The sequence below is a fragment of the Oryzias latipes genome, chromosome 22 (genome assembly GCF_053564925.1).
Source record: "Oryzias latipes strain Hd-rR chromosome 22, Olatipes_Hd-rR_3.1".
Classification (NCBI taxonomy): domain Eukaryota; kingdom Metazoa; phylum Chordata; class Actinopteri; order Beloniformes; family Adrianichthyidae; genus Oryzias; species Oryzias latipes.
In genome coordinates, this window is record NC_136258.1 from 14883622 (window position 1) to 14905113 (window position 21492).

The 21492-nt window shown below is 40.2% G+C and overlaps 1 protein-coding gene across 12 annotated transcripts in view; it reads left to right on the forward strand.

The window, feature by feature from the left end:
* Positions 1 to 21492, forward strand: part of arid1b (AT-rich interactive domain 1B) — a 217958-nt gene that overhangs the window by 45989 nt on the left and 150477 nt on the right. For 6 of the 12 annotated variants that reach the window (XM_023952008.2, XM_023952011.2, XM_023952010.2 and 3 more), the window contains one exon: positions 10647 to 10814. The exons of 2 other annotated variants lie outside the window; for them this stretch is intronic. In XM_023952008.2, the coding sequence (XP_023807776.1) occupies positions 10647 to 10814 (168 nt within the window). The remainder of the gene's footprint in view (positions 1 to 10646; positions 10815 to 21492) is intronic. 4 more of the 12 variants (XM_023952009.2, XM_078940727.1, XM_078940729.1 and 1 more) reach the window with 1 other exon arrangement.

Consider the following 21492-nt stretch of genomic DNA (forward strand, 5'->3'; position numbering starts at 1 on the left):
AACATAAAAAATAGTTTAATTAAATGTTTATAAATTGCCAACTTGGATGCAGCAAACAAAACAGACCAGCTACACTAGAAACTAACAATGAAATGAAATAAATAGAAGTATGTAGGGCTATGGTATTTAGAGATATAATCACTACATACCAATGAGTTTCAAATAACTGACCAAGGACAAAGAGGAGTTTGGCATTTTCTACATTAAGATTATAGAAATATCAAATTTTTTCCACAATTTAGCAGTCCTGCCTGTTGAGACCGTGCCACACAGCCACTACGGACATTTTGCTCACTTTCTATTTATGAACTTTCGGTCTTTTGGAAAACATGCTTGATATACGTAACTCTTGCGTTTGTCGATGGGCAGAGATGTTATTGTGTAAATCTTACACAATTGTGCGTGATTTTGGCGAGATTCATACACAAATTTGTGGCTTTCCACAACCTTTCCATATATATCTAATGGACTTTTCACACATGTACCACCAACGCATAACTTTTATATAATTTAAACGGCTCATGTATCGCTTTAAAATTACCTAATTGAAGTAAAAATCACTCATGAATTGCATATAAACAGCACTATAATCACGCACCGTTCTTGTTTTGTGTTGATGATTTACGTGCTCTTCTTTTCAAAATTTCACGTAAAGACCACAATTTTTCTCACTTTTTCCACCTATAATCACGAATGACCAACTTTCTTTTTTTTTTCTTTTTTTTTCAACAAACTTTATTGTACATTTTTCAATTTAGAGAAATTCAAAGTTACTTGCACAATAAACAATTGTTAATATCAAACACACATATAAGACCGAAAAAACAAAAAACTAATATTTTTACGAATGAATGACCAACTTTAATCCATGCAATATGCACAAAATGTACGTGGTGACTGTGTGACACGGCCTGTAGAGTTTCCTGATATATATACATATATGTGTATATATATATATATATATATATATATATATATATATATATATATACACTGTCAAATGAAGCTACAAACTAAGATGGGCATTGCATAGTTTACATACACGCTGTTTAGCTCAGGTGAGGTCAGTTTAAATTTAGGCCAATTTAAATTTAGCACTGTTATTTATTTTAAATAATAGTTTAATAACCAAAAGAGTATGAAAAACAGGTAAAATTGCATCTCAAAATGCAGCTTTGCAGTTGAAAATATTAAAGAAGTATTAAAAATAGATAAAAGAAGCTAAGCTGAACATACTCCCTTGCGGTACACCAGCGCTGAAGGTTTTGAACAAAGATGGTATTTTTCCTTCTCACATGAGCGTAGTAAGACAAATTTTAGAAAGAGAAACGTTTAAAACATTATACATATTTGCAAAACTGTCTATTTCATTGTTAATAACAAGAATATATTTGTTCACTTGTCTGGCAGCAAAGCGCTGGAGACCAGAGACAGCGAGAAAAATATGCAAACTATTCCTGAGTTAAAAAAACAAACAAACCTGAAACAAGACCAAAACATCAATCAATACATGCATACATGCATAAATAAAATGACCCCAAAGTGAGAAGATTCAAAAGGAAGGATCAGAAAGATGTGAAACAAAGATAACTGACCAGATAAACAGCTGAAAACTGAAAGCAGCTGTGCTCTTTAGTAACAGAAACCAGGTGACATGAAGCAGCAAAGCAGGGAACCCAAGATTTGGAAAAGTCAAATTATGCAAACATCCTCAAAACAGCTCCAGTTATAGCATAGATTTACAGTTGACTGTTTTCATAAACAACCCTGACCCTTGGTAATAATTTATTACAAAATAAGTGTTGTTTAAGTGGTTTTAGAGCCTCATAAAAACAATGCAACACTAACAGAGGATGAAACCAAACAGGCAAATAAATTATACATATAATTGCTGGAAAAACAATTTAATGCACAAAATGTGATATTGATATTAACAAGAAAATTGTCGTGCTTTAATTGTCTACACTCTGCATTTCTTTACTGTTGTTGTTTTTTATTATCTTTTTCTATTATGGAAAAATGATTTTTTTAATTTTGTTTGACTTGTGCAATGACATTTGGTTTGATATTTCGACACGTGATTCAAATTTTATGGAGTTATTTTTGATTTAGTTTCCTTTCTTAAAAAAAAAAGGTGGCCTTCTTTGAGGGATGATCGGAAAGACAGTGAGAGAATAACGAGTGGGTCAGGTCAGCGGAAAAATGTTCCTGTTGGATTATTTAAACGCTTGCACTAAAGGAGCTTTGGATAGAAAAAAAAAGAAAAAAGAGGTGAGCCAGCTGCCACAGTTGTCAGTTATTTTGAAAGCTGTACACTTTTCATTCCTGTGACTGGCACATCTGTCAACACTGCCATTTCTGTCTTACCTTTTTTTCTCTGTTATGTTCCCTCACTGAAATGCCCTTTGATAATCTGCTGTAAGGTAGCTTTTGCATTTCTAGAAGTGCTGATTTAACCGAAATATACGGTAGATGGAGGTAGGAGGGAAAAAAATCCCCTTTTTCATTCAGAATCTGTGTACAAATGTGATTATTTTAATGTGGCCCGTTTTTACGTATTCACTCGCAGGCCTCCTGCAAATTGGAGAACTGCATGTAGATATGCAGAGCTGCAGAATGAGGTTTGAGGTCTTTTGAGGGAGACTGATTAGCATTTGAAAAAGAATCCGCTGGAACACATGACTTGGTGGAGAATACACATCTAAAACCGCCACAAGTTCATGATCAATACACACATTTGCTATACAGAGAAAAAGTTAAAGAAATAAAAGAAATAAAAGTTGCTTTTTTCTTAATCTGGGATAGAAAAAAAAAGTTTGTTTTAATGTTTTCTTAGTGGTACAGTACGACAGAGTTTTTAGACTACCAAAAAAAAAAGACATAAAATGAAGAGATCTAAAGTCATAAATTTATGAGAAAAAAACCTTTTTGCATCTTTGTTTCATGTATTCTTTTTATCATGTTCCTGCTAATTGCGGGTTATTGTAATTATAAACTGGCCAAACAGATGCCTGATTAAAAAGCATGTGGCCTCACGTCAATTGTTCAAAACATTTGGTTAAGAGATTCTCCAGACCTCGCTTTCAGTGGTAGGGGTGTGCCAGAGTGGTCGCCATAGAGATGTCGACTCAGTCCAATTCGGATCAATCACTGCTTACTGACGATTTCTGGTCCCAACATGGCAACGCCCATTTCGTTAAAAATGGCAGCTGGATTGACTTCATTTGATTGGAACAGGAAGTAATCCATTTTCTGTGGGTGACGTCAGTTCTCTAATACAGTCAATGACAAGTGACACAAAAGAAAACAGTAGTTTGCATTTGTTTTCCATTTAGATAGAAAAATGTGATGTGATTATTGGTTCAAATCCAGTGCTGCCCTTTGTTTCTAAATCATGACCAATTATCCATTTATCTTCCAAACCTGCTTGATCCTTTCCAGGGTCATGGGGTTGCTGGAGCCTATCCCAACTACTGTTGTGCAAAAGCAGGGTATAGCCTTCCCAGCTCGCTCTCACATTCACACCTAGGGACAGTTTTGAATCATCAATGAAGAATGTTTTTGGAATTTGGAAGGAGTTTTCCAATTTAAAAGTAATTTAAAGTAGGCTACTGTATTTTCCGCACTATTGGGGGCACCGGATTGTAAGACGCACCGTGAAATGAATGGTCTATTTTTGAACTTGTGTCATATTTGTGATTCATCGAACTATAAGACGCATTTAGCGAGACAAAAGTCATTGATAAATCTGTCTGTCAGTAGATATTTTGAACTCCTTAACATGTTTGCAATACTTACAAAACAGGCTGATAACACTTAAACGTTAATGTGACTACGCTAACACCCAACCTTGTTAGTAACACAGTCAGACACCAATACACGTTACCCACATTAGCATATTCACAATAACGCTCAAACTTGTTTGCAACTCGTGAAAAAAACTTTACTATTACTACACTAACTCCCAACCCTGTTTGTAACATGAAAAAACACAACCCAACAACGCTACACGTCAGCCACATTGGCGTTTTTACAATAACGCCCAAACTTGTTTGCACCTCATCACTTAAAAATACATACTGACATTTTGACAGATTACCATGTACCTCTTAAAATCACTCCAGATTATATGGCGCATTGTCTTTTTTATGTGGTAAATTTAAAGCTTTTAAGTCCGCCCTATAGTGCGGAAAATATGCTACTAGTTAAATAGATCTAAATCCATGTGTTTTATATAAACTAACTCCAACTTTTTAACTAAACTCCAACTTAATAATAATAAAAACAAAAAGTTTTAACACATTTTCCTCTATCCTTTTTGCTATCTTATGGGGTCCAGGTGACCCCACTCCCAACATTAGCGTGCCTCCAAGGCACTTTTCTTCTCCTTCACCTTTTTCCACCTTTGTCATGGTAGGGATGACACGTCAATGTAAGGGTGGGGTCATCTGGACTCCACAAGACAGAACAAGGGATTTTATAGACATCTCTGACATCACTGAGTGTTTAAAGCATGCATGCAGTGTTTCGTGCATTTTTAGCAATGATTTATGTTTCCCCCTCTTTCAGAATATGCTTTTCCTTATGCATATATAAAAAACAACTTCAACAGTCTGTATGTGTCTCCCTTTCCCCTGCACGTATCTCTGCGCCTCGCACAAACTTCTTTATGTGTCTTTATCCTTTGCAACACCGCTTATCTTTCCCCTTCAAGTGTTTTGGTGTGATACACCCATCTTATACCTATCTCTTCATCTCTGTCTCTCTAAACATCTTCCCTCACCTCTCTTGTCATGTTTATTTTTATGTTTTCCTGTGTTCGGACTTGCAGCTTCAGTAAGAGTTTCCCATTTTTCCTGGGTTTCAGCTGATATTACTGTCAGCAGGCTGCGCGTCAGTGCTGAGGGTAATGTGCGTGTGCCTGTCAAGCCTGTCAGTGCACGTGTGAGCGCTCGGAGGCTGGGTGGTGGCACCGCTTAACGCTCTGGTTGGCTGAGTCCATCTGTCACTCAAACGGGGGCCACCTTTGGTCCCGGTCAGCAGCCAGGCGTATCAGAACTCTGACAGAATTATAAAGACTCCTGTCCGTTGCTTATTGGCCGGATTGAATTACAAGCAGTGGCTGGAGTTTGTTTAAACGGCTCATTTGCGACGACACCCCCCCCCCCCCCCCCCGGCTCTCTGAAAGGAGCCATTTCTTCTCCACGTTTTGCAAAGCGGGAAGTTATTGCCATTTTTTTTTTGCATGCAGCTCCTGCTTTTGATGGATTTTTGATTGAGTTATTCTCAGTGTTTTTGTTTGTGTCTTTATATTTTAATATGCCGCCAAGGCTTTTGTTTTCATCCCACTGTTTCTCTAGTTTATGGTGAATTATTTGCTTCACAGGATGTCGGTTCTGTGTGGTTTCTCCCTACAGCACTTCATATCTGTTGTCATTTCATTACAGACATTTATATGACACTGCGCGCCTGCCAAGGCACTCTGGATAAATAACACTCTTATTTAGTTGGCTTTCACACACCTGAGAGGAAGCGAAAGGCAGAAAATGGTCTTATTTTCGCCTGCCAGCGGTTATTTTTATTGGTGTAACCAGAAGCACATCAAGTCTGTTTATCACCGTGCATATTCTCAGTCAAAGAGCATCAGGTTTCATTGAGCTGCTGTGTGCTCAGCAGGTACGTTTCTTTCATACGGTCTGCTCCTGCAATCAGACACAAGCAGCTTTGAATAAGTCATTCTTCTTCCCAGAGCCACTCTGACAGGTTACTACTTGTTAGGCCTCCAGTCTGCACACCGCCTTTGCTGCCATTATTTCTGTCTCCTTCTTCTAACACGTCGGTTTTATTTTCTGTTAGTTTTCCTGGCTGATGGTTGTAGCTCACAGCTCCTTGTAGTTGCTGTTTTCCTGCAGCGAGAGGGTCCTTGTTAGGATTCAACTGTTCTCTGCGGAGTCTGCACGGTCTCCCTCTTTTGTGTGGCTTTTATTCTCACCTTTGCAGTCAAAAAAAAAAACAGGCCTGCTAAGTTGATGAGTGGGTTGAAATTGCCAGTGCAGTGGCTCTAAATCTCTTTGTGGCTGCTTAATAGACAGGCAACCTGTTCCCTGACCTGACTGCAGCTGGCATAACTATAACCTGCACTGAACAAAGAGGGATTTTAAAATGACACGTGGATTATTTAACTACGAAAAATAAAAATATTTTTTTGGAACCAGTACAAGCCTGGTTGGAAATGAATTTCGCTTCTTGTAAAAACATCTAAAAGGGTTACGTTGTTGTCATTATGTTGTGCATTATTTTGCAATCGACAATATTTGCCATTTAGGTGACTATTAAATCCATCGGATTGAATCTAACAGAAATTTAAAGTTAAGGGGTCTGCAACCTGAGGCTCTGGGGCCACATGCGGCTCCTTCATCTTTGAAGAAAAACGCTAACAATTTAAATAAGCTACGGGTTTTGTAGGTATTTAAATTTGTTTTAGTAAATTAACTTTGTCAAATTAGTAATAAATTTGATAACTGAGTAAAATGATTGTAGTATATTGTCTTAGTGGTTTATTTTTCTTATCTCCTGCTGCATCACAGTTTCTAGTTACTCAGAGGGAGAGTTAGTCTTAAAATATTTGATAACATGTCCTATACAAATGTTGTCATGTTTATATTTGATAGTAATTGTAGAAAAAGGCTGACAGCACTCTAAAGCCATAATTTAATTAAGTCATAATTTAAATCTGCTGCAGCAGGAAGATCTTATTTGACTCAGGACGCTTCTTTTGAGGAACTTGTATTTTCCTCTGTCAAAAGTAAAGGAAGTTAAAATTGTTATATAGAATAATATAATAATGAATTATTGTAATTTTTTAAAAGCTACGTTTCATAAGTGGAAACCTTAATCGGCACAAAAACATAAATAATGAATTTTTATGGTTTTTTTTTTGGTACTTTGTGGCTCTTTGATCATTAAAAAAAAAATGGCCTAAATGGCTCTTTTTGCGCCAAAGTTATTTTCTTTTTCAGCAGCAGAAATTATGAATCATGATATCCGGAGGATCTATTACAGTAATAATAATTCCAATCATAATGTTTTTATAAAAAACATTATAAAAAAGCTAACACCCCCAAGGAACACTAGATGTATGTGCCCACTTATACTGAAAATAGCAAAAATTAGGGTTTAGTCTTTTGTGCTGTGACGCTAAGAAAACCTTTCAAAATACTTGTTGATCTCGCAATATTTCTTTCTCTCCAGAATCAGTGCTGAAACATTAATATACGTTTTTAAACCTCTAAAATAGATGATTGGAATGCCCTATGGACTGCTATTAAACACCTGCAGCTTTTCAAAGCCTCAAGGGGCCCAATTCTGGTTTCCCCTATGCAGGAGGTTTTACGCCCAGTTTTACGCCCTTCCTGGGCGTAAAACTGGGCGTAAAACCGCCTGTACGAACAGTGAAAGCTGATTTGTTGTGGCGACCCCTAAAGGGATATGCCGAACAACAACTTGTAGTTTGTCCAAAAATCTTTTTGCTCCCAGTCAGCTTTAGGATCAATTTTACGATTCTATTATTAGTTCATAAATATATAAAAGTGGGACTGGATCTTCCTTTTTTTTAAAATAAAAATTATTTGTAGTTTATGACCCTCCCAGAGCTCTCAGGTCCTCCGGTGCAGGTCAGCTGGTGGTCCCAAAGGTCCATTTCAGCCCTGTGGGCCTCACCTGTGGACCAGCCTGTCTATTTTTTTTAAGAAAAAACTCAAAACTCATCTTTTTAGTTTAGCTTTTAAGTACACAGCCTCATGTTTTTAATGGGACTTTATGGACATTTTTTTCCTGTTTGTTTTTTTGTGTGGGGGAGCTTTTTTTATGATAACTATTATTTTTTATCATTTTTTATTTTATTTTTTGTAAAGCACTTTGAGGTGTTCTGTAATAGGAAAGGCGGTTTAGAAATAAAGTAGATTTTGAAGAATAATACGCAAAAATCTGCGAGCAAAACGAGACAATAGGTCTGACTTTTGTGTGTTAAAGGGCCTATATCGTGCAAAATCAACTTTTTGAGCTTGTAAGTGTATTGTAATATTAATTCCTCACTAGAAACAACCCAAAAAATGAGTGGATCCTAACACAGAGCTAGCAGGGATCAGCTAATCACTTTCATTTTCTATGCACAATATGCACATCCATCTTTGTTTTCGTGGGCAAAATGCAGACATGCTGCTGAGACCGACTTTAGGTTGGCGTCATGAAATGGGCGGCACCCACAAGGAGCGAAATGCGGTGCCTCAGAGATCCAGTCGTCTTACTTCAGGGTAGGAAAATGAACTGCGCATATGACTTATATTTCATAAAGAATTGGTTCTTTAGTGTGCCAAAGGTAATATATTATCACGTATATGGATATAGTTTACTCTTTCTCTCTATATATAGACCCTTTAAGTCTTTCCTCTGTTTAGAACATCATACCTGCAACACAGAATGAATGCTTCCTACAATAATTAAAGCTTTTAGGACGTTTAGAAGAAGGCGTCTTATTAACCTCTGTCTGAACTGCCACCAAGAAAAGATGCTTTTGACTCGCTCTTGATCTCCATGGCGACCCCACTCCTTTCAAACCCTGAGCAGTCGTTCTCCAATTGATACCCGCTGTGTTGCACCAGACTGTCATTACTCATCACTGGGATGGCGTTGCTTCGGTTTTCTTGGAGTGGCTTCGTTTTCGCGTCTTAATGACGCGCCTGAGCAGGAGGGAGCAGAGCTGTTGTCCCTTCCTCGGCTAAATCAGAACAACTTGCGTTCATTTGAGGATTTCGCAATCAAATGTGATGTTAGGCGTGTGTGTGCATACATTGGTGTGTGTGCCTGTGGGTCCAGTAATGAATCCAGCGGTGCTGCTGGCATGAGCAGGGCCATGCTATTAACCTCTCCGCCAGCTAGACAGATCTCACCCTGCCTGTCTGTCTCTGGTTGGCCTAATGACACACTCACACTCTGAGCACAATGCAGACACACACAAAAACCTGTCCTTACTAATCAAATTTTCCACTGAAGTGAAAAGTATCCAACACTGCCCAATCATCTCTATTCAGAGGCAAAAAGCTTCAGCCGTCATTAGGGAAACGCTGGAAAAGTACTCCTGGAAATGCCTTCAAATGTATTCATCTTCACTCCTGCAACCAAATCAGATTTCGCTATATTTTAAATCAGAATTGAGCGTCTCCGTGCCCACTGTGAAGGGTTTTCTCTCATTACAGTCACAGCAAAGCCTCAACTCTTAACGGCGCGTTGAGCAGTCGTTGCGTCATGTCTGACGTTCTCAGAGCATCGTTATCGGAGGTATGATTCATGCCTCAGTTTGAGGCTGTTTCTCTGCAAAGGAAGATGTAAAACAATGCTTGGCTCTTTAAAAAAAACCTCTCAAATGGTCGCATCTTTACAGGTTTAATGAGTTTATGGACGCACAGAAAGAAAAAGCGAAGTGTGAATCTCTTCTTTGGCTGTATGTGTGTCAGTGCACGAAAGGGAAAACCCCGGACCCGGTAGGGAAATCCTCCCCCCCCAGCACAAAGGAGCACCTGGTCCTGTCTATAGTCATAACAAATAAAAATGAAGGAATTAAGATTGCAGTTGTATTTGTGCCAACTTGATCTGGACTCTCTCCTTCAGCATCCGTCTAATGCACCATCGCCTCTCGCTTTGTCCTTGCGAGTTACTTTTTCAGCTGAACTTTAGTGGAATGCTCCCCCATGTGTCCCTCATTAAGGTTACGGCCTGGGACGGGCCGGCAGTAATATCCAGCACACATCATCCCATCTGTGAGCTGACCGAGACAGGCGTAATGTGGAGAGAAGGGTGCATTTGGCAAGCCAGAGGACATAAAGTTAGTCGGAGGTTTCGCCGTGCGAGTTCATTAGACGGAGGACTGCTGGGAGATGGGTGTGAGACCTTTCCAAGCTAAACGAAGAGGCTGTAGCTGTGGAGAAATCTGAGGAACTGGAAACATTTTATGGGGATAGTCTTTCTGACCCCATTGGGATGCTTTCTGTTAGAATTTTAAACAGTTGTAAGGGTAGAAACTCTGGCTTTTATGGGATTGATGTAAAATAATCGTATTTACCCAAAGCTACATTCACACCAGGCATGTTATTTGGGGTCAAGATCACGCTAAACGGGCATTCTTGAACACGCTTCTATCATATAGTGTTGTCAGTACCCGATACTAGCGCAGTTGGATGAAGTTTGGTGCGAAATGGCGAAGCGGTGCGAATCTAGTAAATTTTGCTCCAGGCTTTGTTTTTCCACAGCTCTTTTCCGATATATGGGTTCAGACCGCGATAATTTGTTTCTCCTTCATTATCAATTTTCAAACGTTTTGCATTTAAGTGCATGATAAGTGGCGTGATCCATTCTTCAAATCCAAGCCCCTGATTGATCCAAGTTCTACTGATCTTGTACGTAGAGACCGAAACGGTCTTAAAAATGGGAGAAGCTACGCATGAAAGCGATAGCCCAAAATGCGCGTTTACATAGACTTTTCATGGGGAATGGTCCCTTGAACCCATGTTTTCAGCCTCTGGTGTTAATGTAGCATAAAAATTTTGCGTTCTGCCTTCATATCTCTGCTTTAATCGCTGGAATTGTTTCAGCAGGTTCCGCCGTACAACCAACAGGCGATGGGGGGCTACAGTCAGCAGCAGCAGCAGCAGCAAGGAGGGCCACAACAAGGAAACCCTCCATACTTCAGCCCCCCTCAGCAGACACCTGCAGGCCCCACCCAGAATACCTACCTGCAGCCTCGAGCTCCACCGCAACAGGTGCCGTCTCACACACACTGAACATCCCTGCATGGGAACAGACAAGCATTTTCCCCCCTCGGGCACTTTGAACAAGCTCAAAACGAGTTTACCAAATGTGCACACAAAAAAAAAGGCCTTAAATGCAATTCATGGCAACAGACAGATCCATCTCTGTGCATTTCTACTCTACATTTTCAGCTGCTGCAGTCAGAGCAATCCCAATTTTCACATCTACAAAGGCTGCAGATACACATCAAGAACTTATCCTGCCAAGTTTCAGAGTGCTTTTCTGTCAAATATTTCCACTGGGAGGCCGAGATTCAAGTGGTTGTTTTTGAGCTGAGTGAAAGCTACCCATGTGTTTCCCATCCACTCCTGCAGCCATGAAGGATCTATCAGCCTGCTTGGAGTAAATCTGGCTTGCAGCCCCGTGCTGGATCGTTACTGTGCAGAACAAGTAAAAAAACAAAAACACATATCGGACAAGAGTCTGCTGCACAATTGGACAGGAAAGAACAGATCAGATAGAGCAAGATGGAAAACAGAAGATTGGATGAATTTAAGCAGAGTGGTCAGATGGGGAAGAAGTTTCCCTTAGGCCTGCATGTGAGATCAGTATCATACTTGATAAAGCCTTGTTTAGGCTGATCGATACAGACTCAATCAGTGCATATCTAGTCCTAATGTATAAGCCTGTGGAAAAAAAGAAAGGGCAACAGGATCTAAATCTTTAAGTCAAAAGTGGGTTTTTTTTAGCAAAAAGGGTCAAATGTAAATAAAAATATACATTTAAAATACATTTAAAAATACTCAAAATCCAATTCTGCTTACATCTGTGTACAATTTATTTATGCATGCTCTGAGTTTTCAATTGAGAAATAAGTCCTGCAGTTTATTTAGCTAAAAATAAGGATAAAGTCAATAAATTGTAGTTGCATCCTTCTACTGTATAAGAGAACTGGATTGGGTGAGCCCTCCCCTCATGATGTTCCGAACAGGAAGTACCCACTGGCTCCAAGAAGCCAAAATCCCGTAGACTTCTATAGAGAAATAAACAGCTATTACTTCTTTATTTTACTTTTTGCACTAGATGCCACATCGATCTATAGGACGCATGAACTGAGACAAAAGAGTCAGACTGGATTATCTGCGTTCTCTGTATCTCTAGAACTTGTTAGTGACGTGCTACACGTTAGCCACGCTAAAAGCGTAGGCCGCGCCAACGTATTCACAACAACTCCCAAAGTTGTTTGCAACACATAATAAAACCGCCTGATACCGCTAAAACAAATATTATTGTGACTACGCTAACTTCCAACTTTGTTAAAAACATGGAAAAACAAGTCTGACACACACACACAATAAAACCCGACCTTGTTTGCAACTTGTAAAAAAACATTTTGACAGAGCGCCGTGTACATCTCTAAGTCGCTTCGACATCAGTAAACACAACTAAATTGACTTTATTTCATTGGAGCCGGAAGTTGACGTCACACTCACTCTGTCCAGTTCTCATTTACAGTCGATGGTTGCACCACAACGACGAATCTATGCCAGCAGAAGGAATCCAATGAGCTAAAACAACATTAACATTTGAAACTTAACAGGAAACACTTTAGTTTATCTGTGAAAGATTGTGAAGCTTAAAGAGTGCAGAAGTCTTGTCACAACTGTTTACAGGCTGCATTGTGTTTGTGTAATGGCTTCATAGTTCATAACTGAATAGGTGTGAAGGACAAATCCAAATATTCATTCATCGTTAAAGTGTGTATTTGTAGTAAAGGTTGGATTCTATCTTGAGGTAATTACTGCATTCCTGATACAAGCACCATATCTATTTTTAATAGTTAGTTTGATGGCTTTACTAAAGGATAATAACCAGAAATCAGCGTTTTTTTAACGTCATAGATGATAGGCATTCAATCTAAGAAAGATTTAATATCCACCTGCATGCAGAAAAAGGTTTTGGGTTTGCCTGCTTAACAACACATGAACATTAAAAAAGACTTTTAACAAATCTGCATGACTTATACAGTTGAAATCCAAACATCTTTTAAATGAACATCTTTTTTTTTTTTAATCAGCCTAGATGTGTAGGTCAGTAAAGGACTCCTTCAGTATTAACACACAAGCTTTGGTTTCTCTAAAGAGGACTTTCTTCTTTTAGCGCGCTGACCTACACAGGCGACATTATTCACCCTAACAAGGAGAGGCGGAGATCTATGGCTGCGCCGACGCTTTGTGACAGTAATGGTGTGCTTTCATCATCGCAGATGATGTGGAGGCATTTGGCCCATGCTGACATTTGTATAACAGGTATAGCTTTTGCAAAACCCTCTGATTGGCCGAAGCCTTCGCTTCACCTTGATTGGTTGCCAGGCCAACCCAGCCGTAGACCGAGGAGCTGCTTTCTTAATGTCTCCCGCTGTAATGCATGCACTCTGCACTAATGGAGACTGTTTCAATCAGTGTGCATGAAAAGCGGCGTAGAGGACTCCACACGGCTTTTTACCCGCAATCAAGAAATCCTCTCTGTGACTTACAGCTATGGCACATTCTGTGCTGTAAAAGGCAGACTATGTATAAAATCATCAACCAATATGTTTACATTAGTTGGCCTCATGAATCCAATGTGTAAAACTCACAATGTTTGGATCTTTATGGAGGGTTTAGGTCCAATTCTTCATGCAAATTTAGAAATAATTACTAAAAATTCCTATTATTGATCTTTCAAAACCCATGACATTTAACACATGACAAAAACAAGCTTGTGCAGTGACATTAAGACAGAGTTAATTGTCCATTGATTTAGTGTGAGAGGAATTTAGAGACGTGGAATAAATTCATTGGACTTCATTGGAATAACAAAGAAACGTGTTCCCGCTGTTTGATTTTTTTTCTTCTTTTTTTTTAGATCCTGCATGAAAACATGAACTCACAAAGTAAAAGTGGCAAAGATCATCCCAAAAAACAGCCTTTGATTTGAGCCGTTACCTTTTTAGATTGCTGTGCGTTCGCCTCTGTCAGGTTTTCCTCTGCGTGCGTCTGTGTGTACACTAATCAAGAGCTGTGAAAAGGTCAAACAGCGACCTTTTGTCTGTGATTCTGGGCTGAAATGAGACATGATGTGTGCCACATGATGGAGGCGGATTACATGCGCACACGCTTGCCAGTGCACAGCAGATTACCATGCAGTTGTGGGTTTTTTTGACCCCTGTTTTTTGACCCCGCATTACTCTCAGAAATCCAAGCTGAAAAGTTCTTTATTTTTGCTCTTCCGCCTCTCTCAGCAAGTTCCTTCTACTCCCACCCCCCCGTATGTACTACACTCCCATTAACCCCAGCCAGAGGACATCCTCCAGCTGATGGAACCAGTCCAGTTCCCTTTGACACAGAATTTGCTCTGTAACCGACCGCTATTAGCCAGTTTTGTAACAAATCGAAGAGAAAATGCTGCCTTTCTTTGAGTTTATTGCACCGCTGTGACCTCATCTGATTGCGAGGAGCGGAGCAGTCTAAAAGCACATTTCTGAGACTCTCGAAAAAAAGAAAAAAAGAAATAAATGAAGCCTCGCAGGAGGGAAGACTTTCACGAAAAGGATAAATAGAGGAATCCGGATACCACGTGTGAGATTAGCAGATATTTTTAAACTGATTGAACGTTGATTATAACATTAAGACTTCTGTTTTCGGAAGCTTATTATTTGAATTTAAGCTCGTCATTTTGTCACTAACCTTAGCAGGGATCTACATTTTTGCATCCACGCCGATGAAAAGGATGTTTTTGGTATTTTTTACATGTTTTGTGGCATTTTTCTCATGATGGAGAACATTTATTAAGAAAATCAGGCTTAAAATAACATTTCTGAATATTTCTTTACCCAAAATATTGCAAATCTGGAACAGATGAACAAATGCAATTGGAAAAAATTACTAATTGTAGAAAATATGCTGGGGAGGGCAGCAAGCTCTCTTCTCCGCTCTGATGCATTCACTTGTAGATGGCTAGATGTGAAGGGGAAGGGGGGTGGGGTTGCTTCGCGCCAACAGTTACGCCTAAAACTCAGACACAAATTTCTAATAAACTTCTGCCAATCTGCAGAAACTATCCTAAAACATGACAATTTTTTTTATTTAGGCTAAAAACGTCATAATTTTAATTCAAATTCAGCCGGGAACACTTTTAATATAGATTGAAAGAGATTAAATTACACAGATGTTGTAACTATGGTAACCCCATGGCAGAAGCAGTGCATAATATCCCATTACTGTTTACACATCCTACCTTATAAAAGCAGAAATAGAGAGGGGCAGTAATTTAAAGAATCCAGAGATCTTCTTTGCCATGCTTGCTTCACAGGATGATATGCAGCAGACTTCAGACAGAAAAGACCTGGAATACAACGCTGGCCAACTGCCAGACTTAAACTCATAACACCGTGAGAGCATGTTTCTGGATTTGATCTGCCTCTCCATGGAGGACACAGCATTTAATTTTCATTGAGAAAGCACTGTGTTAAAGTGGTGTTTATGGAGTAATAACATTATACAGATTATGGCCTTGTTTTAGTTGTGCTTGAACTGGATATAACACGATCCGCATGTGTGTGAGCGGTGTCCATGTCAGGATTTGACTGCCGCTCTTTGAAAAAAAAAAAAGAATAAAAGAGGAAGTCGATCCTTGTAAGATTCACTTCCCATACTAAAACTATCTATCTGGTCTCCTGTGTGAAACTGATCCCAATTGCTCTATTGACTTTTCCTATTTCCTCTTCCTGTCTTAGAGTGGGCTCTGGGGACTGCTGCTTTGGCAGAGATGAACTCTCAGCAGATTGGAGGAGACACGCTCACTGTACAGAGACCAGCGTGCATGAACGCTGATTCACCAGGGTTAGAGGCTGCTTAGCTGTGAACTTAAGCACATATTTTTCAGTTTGTTTGTTGACAAGAAAAGGATGTTTTTGCCTGACAGGTCACGCTCAGAATGCCAGAAAACCGTCTCATTAGATTAGCTGCCGACTGTTAGACGGCCAATAAAAGAAGGAATGCCAGTTTTTATCTGCTGGGCTGTTGTAGGAAAAATGGTGGTTTTTTGTGTGACATTTTTGTGATGATGAAGGACGTATATTTGGAAAATCAAGCTTACATTTGCATTTCTGAGCATTTATTTATTCAAATTGATGTGAATCAGGAGCAGACCTATAAGCTGGGAGGGAACGGGGAGGGAAAGGGGGGCGGGGTTGCTCACAACTTGCTCTGGACTTTAAATTACACAAACATATTACACAATAAACACATCTATGTTCTGAACCCGTTTGATCCCTTTACGGGCTGCGGGAGCGTAACCCTGGCAATTGTTGGGCAAAGGCAGGGTCCCAATAAACCCACTTATTAAAGTAGAATTAATAAGAATTTACTAGTTTTTTTAATTTTTGATTAAAATTTTTCAGGTTTTATCCATCTTATGAGAAACTATCGTCACGATCTAATAACGTTCATAACTTATTGTGTTTTTTTTGTACTATTTCCTGTCTGCCACCTCTCCCACCAACTGGCTGCATCAGCAGGCCGCTTCCCGCGCACCTCCACCACCCCCACCCCCACATTTAATCACACCAGGTTAATTAAAAGGCCATCGTGCCATTCTGCAGCCTGTCCCCAACCCCCGGCTTTATTACCCCCTCCCTGTAAACTGACTTTGCTGCCTCAGCCGCCTCCTCACGTTTGCGCCTTCAGTCACACGGAAATGGGAGTTCACCTTGGTGATGGCGGGGAAGCAGAAGGGGCGAAACAGAGGAAATGAGAGAAAGAAAGGCAAGCGAGGAGACATTATCGTGACTGGTGATGGTGGTGGTGGTGGTTGTGGTGGGAGGGGGTTTGCAAGGGATGTGGGTGGGGCACCTAAAGTTCAATGTCATTAATTGGTCAGCATTTGAATATTAGGTGAAGAAGTCTGTTAATTAACGGGATAATAAAAGCGCCGCTGGCTGAAAAGGGGGTGGACAAAAGGGGGAGGGAGAAGCAGTAGGAATGGAGGGCATATGGCGAGATGGGAAGGAGGAGACAGGGAGACTGAGCGAGGCTGGGCGCGATGTGATAAGAGGGAGAGAGACGTCCGTGGGTAAAGGTCTGGCAGTGGTAATTTGCGGAGAGCTGCGTTAATTGTCATAACCTTTTAAATGGCAGAGTTTATCGGAGTCCTCTAAATGTCCCTGCATATCACCACGGCAACCCTAGGCCTGCTGCACCCTGATTGGCTGCTGCCGAGGAGCACTTAAGCTTGATGAGTTTTCAGCAGAAAGGAAGTGATGAAATAGAAAAACGAAACGTATATAAACCGTATAGAATGTGTCATTTCTGCGCGCGTGCGTAAAATAGCAAGGAGCGTGTTTTCTAGACAATATTTTTAATTTAGTATTTTTATTTTTTTAACTTCACATTGACTGACACTTGCTAATTGCTCGGCCAGAATCCGGCACATTTTTTTTTTTTTTACCCTCTCTTCTTTTTTTTTTTTTGATTTATGTTTGTTTTTGTACGGCTGAGCTGCAATTCAAATGCAAATGAACAAGAACGAGAGAGGTGTTTTTGGAACGGTTAGGACAATCATAATGGCTCTGAAAAAAAGGGGGCCGATAATTAGCGGCGCAGCGCCCTAGGGGCCTCATTTAGCTGCCATTTGTTTGGAAATGCCGCTACATTTGTTCGTGGCTACCGACTTCATAGACAGAAAGAGAAAAGGAAAATGCCCTCAAAAATGTCAACGGAGAGCTCGCCAACATTTAGCCACTGTTCCTCCTTGTTTGAGCAAAAGTCGCGTGGGTTTGGTTGGATGTCCTCTTTAGTGGTGTGCCAAGCAAGTGAAGTGAATGGGTGGAGAGGGGTAGTTTTGACAGTGACTTGCAAAGACTGTGTGAAGTGAGGGCCACCAACTTCAAACACCAACTCTCGTTTGATTGGACGGACAGAAATCGAGCACTTTGGCTATGGCGTCTGCAGGAAACACTGTTAGCCACGTCGGACGCCAACCTTGAAGCTAAGTACACAACGGCATTAGACACGCGTTCAAGAACCTACATCCACACTGGAGTGTCGTTACCGACACTAGTGCATGTACTTGGTGTGAAATGTCAAAGCAGTGCAAATCTCGTGAATCTCAATCCAGGCTTTTTCTTTTGCAACTCTGTTCCGATAAATAAAAAGCTTTGTTGTAGAAAATACAAACAGCAATTATTAATTTCTCCCTTGTGATCAATTTTCAAACAGTTGGCATTTAAGTCAATGAAAATGGGCACCATCCATATGTCTCTACCAAATCTGAGTCAGTGATTGGTCTAGACAGTTTCACTTTCAGTGCTCGTTCAATGGTTTGCTATGTAATGCCCGAAAAGTCTATAGACTTTTCATTAAAAGTGGTTGCTTTCCAAGGCCGGTGTGAACGTAGCGTTAAGCTGTATTCACATTGACCGCATGTGGTGAGTTCAACAACTCGCAATCAGCCGGTGATGTTCACACCGGACACGCAGGGAACAGCAGGGAGTGGGACTCTTCTCTTGTTTTACTGTTTACTAGCTCGTGTCCACCACCTGCAGCCACTGACGTAAATACGAACTCTACGTACGGTCTTTGCCAACAGTGGGATGAAGCTTGCTGTGAAAAGTCAAAGCGGTGCAAATCTCACAAATTTTGCTACAGGCTTTTTGTTTATACAGCTCTGTTCCGATAAATGTTCGTCTTAGTGTCATATTAATCTGGCCGGGCACAAAACGCAATTAATAATTTCTCCTTCGGGATCATGTTAACAATGCTTGGCACTTCCGTGTTTTGAAAAGCACCTGACCCACACCTCACTACCAAAGCCGAGTCCCTGACTGGTCACAGTTCAGCGTTGTTGCGTTTTAGCACCCAAGAAGTTAAACCGGTAGAGCGTTCAGCATGTGATCAATAAACGCCCGTTGGGTATGTGGAGCCTACGACCGAACATGAGCAACGTGTGATCGCGAGAGCTCTGGACGCGGGTTCATGCATGTTTATTTTTTTATTGAAAGTGGCCACTTGAACACGTGTTGCCAAAGGAAATATGCCGCTGACTTTAAACTCTGACAGGAATGAACGCTTATAGAAATTCTTGTCTGCAAATGTGCATTTTCTCTTTTATATCCACAAGAATAAATGTGCATTTTTGTTTCTACTGTATGTGTGTGCACGTGTGTGTGTCTGTGTGCATCTTGAGCCAAAGCTCTGGTCTTCTCTTGGAGTCTCTTTGTCCCAAAGGTCAGGGGGATAGCTGAGATAGAATCCAATCTGAAGGACACAATACTAGAACAAACCCTGCTGCAAATGGACCGGCCGGACACACATGCACACACTCACAGCATAGGTTTACTTGGTTATAATACTGTCATTGTCATTGTTTGGACATAACAAAATCGGAAAAATTAAATAAATTATTATTTGTGGACAGGTTGGAGAGGTGGTAAAAGGAAAAGGTGTAAAACAAAACCCAAATCTGATTTTCCTGTTCTTCAAAGCTGTTGTACTCCCTCACACCCTGATTGTTGCTTTAATTATGTTGCCGTCAGCCTGATTGGTGCGTGTGTCTAACTGCACGTCTGAACCATCACGTGTGTCCAACACCGGGTGATGAATATGGATGTTCCCCCCTCCCTTCCTCCCTCCCTCCGGGGACCACTCAGACCAGTCTTTATTTTTTTTAACTGCATCTCCCGTTTTGACAGCTTCCCCAAATGAAAGCTAAATTAAAAAAATATCTACTTTTAGTAGGAATTACTGGCAGAAAGCGGACCATTTACATACACACACACACACACACAAAAACTATCACTCTTTGGAGCATTTGCATATTTGTGTGCCTGCTTCAGATGACGGAGGCTCCTTGTCCTTGCAAGGTGGAGGCACTGGTGTCCATGGGGTGTGTGTGTGTGTGTGTGGTTGAGTTCGTCTGCGCAGGTCTCTAAGACATGCAATTAAGCTTAATTTTTAATGAATATTAATGACATTAGCATGAGATTTTGTGGTGATGTGCATCTGCCAAGGTGGAGGGGAAAAGGAGGGATGACTAATTCATTAAGTAGTCATGAGAGGAGCTGTGGAAGCGAGGGATGAGGGCAGAGGGAAGCAGAGAGTCACAAAAATGGGGGTGGGTTTAAAAAAAAGGGGGGGATACGGGTGCATGAAGACTAATGATGCAAACTTATCAGGACACTAATGAGGATCTATGTTAGTGACCCCCCCAAAAAAAGGAGTCATAAAAATGAACAAAGCAAAAAAATAGAAATGTTTTTTTTTTGTTTTTTTTTAATTCTATCATTTAGTGATGAGACAATAAATGAAGATCGATGGGACGTTCCCTGCTTGAACATGGGGGGTGTGGAGGAAACCAACCCAGAAGGCCCTGCGCACTCCTCCTTGATGAGGTGTGAAACACCAAAATAGAAAGTGTTAAATTGATTCTTCCATGATTACTATTAGGGCGACCACTGTTTCCTCAGCTGTTAATGGACTCCAGCTCTTTATATGGGAAAGAAAATTTCCCCTGTGGTATAAACTGTAATACAACAGTTAACTTGAAAACTGGGCGAGGTAAGCTTTTCAAAAGCGACATATTTTCTGTTGGTTTTTTTTTTGAGCACCCCCCGTCCTTCCTGAGTTTGTGGGATCAAGGTGCTGCTGCAATATTGATTAATTTCTGCATAAAGCTTTTCCGGCTCTATATATTACAGCACATTCAGCAGTCATCTATTCAATCAAATCTAATATTACACTGCCTCTCCACACAGCTGTCTAATAGCATTTAACTCACAGTTTGATTCCTCCATTCCCTCATGTACTTCAAACGCTTGCCTTCAATATCCTTCATGCGCTTCTACTGTGCCAAGATGATGTCTATTTTTTTTTTTTTTTCTAAAGCATGGAGGATGAATGAGCGTGGCTGGCTGAGCATGTGTGTGTGTGTAAAGACAGGATTAGCTGTGGCCTTAGGCTTAAGGTATGGAGTGGAGTGTATTTTAGTGGCTTCTAAATTAACTGGGAAATGGGATTTTGAGACAATGGACTGGAAAAAAACTCAAATGAAAGGATGCACTCGGAGCACTCTTTCATTTGCCTGATGTTCTCTCACTTCTGATTTTCAAACGCTGGCATTCCTTCTTCTTGTTTGTTTTTCTTCTAACCGCTCTTTTTAACCTCCTCGCCTCTGTTAATCTTAGATTCGAATTTGTTGCTAGGTTTTGGGTTTAAGCTATAAATTACAATCCAGAGTTCACAAACACTTTTTGACTGCTTTTGTCTTCCTATTGGAATCCTTTGTGCCCAAGGTTGTCAGCTTCAAAGACCCACTCCAATAAAAATCATGTTTTTGGTGTTTTAAAATGTTCTTGTGGCATTTTTCAGATGATGAAGGACATATTTTTGGAAAATTAAGATTAAAATTGAGTTTCTAAGTATTTCTGCATTCAAATTATAAGCAAGTTACTAATCTGTGTATTCTGTTCATTTTTTTATTATCATTAACTAAAACAAAAAATACACCTCAGACAAATAGCACTTCAACTGCAACAAAACATTTGCAACTTCATCACAAAAAGCAGTTGCACAAAATAAAACCAGCTCGTCAATACAAATGTCCTCAGGTTATTTCACATGTACATGTTTAATCAAAGTTGATTTGCAGTTA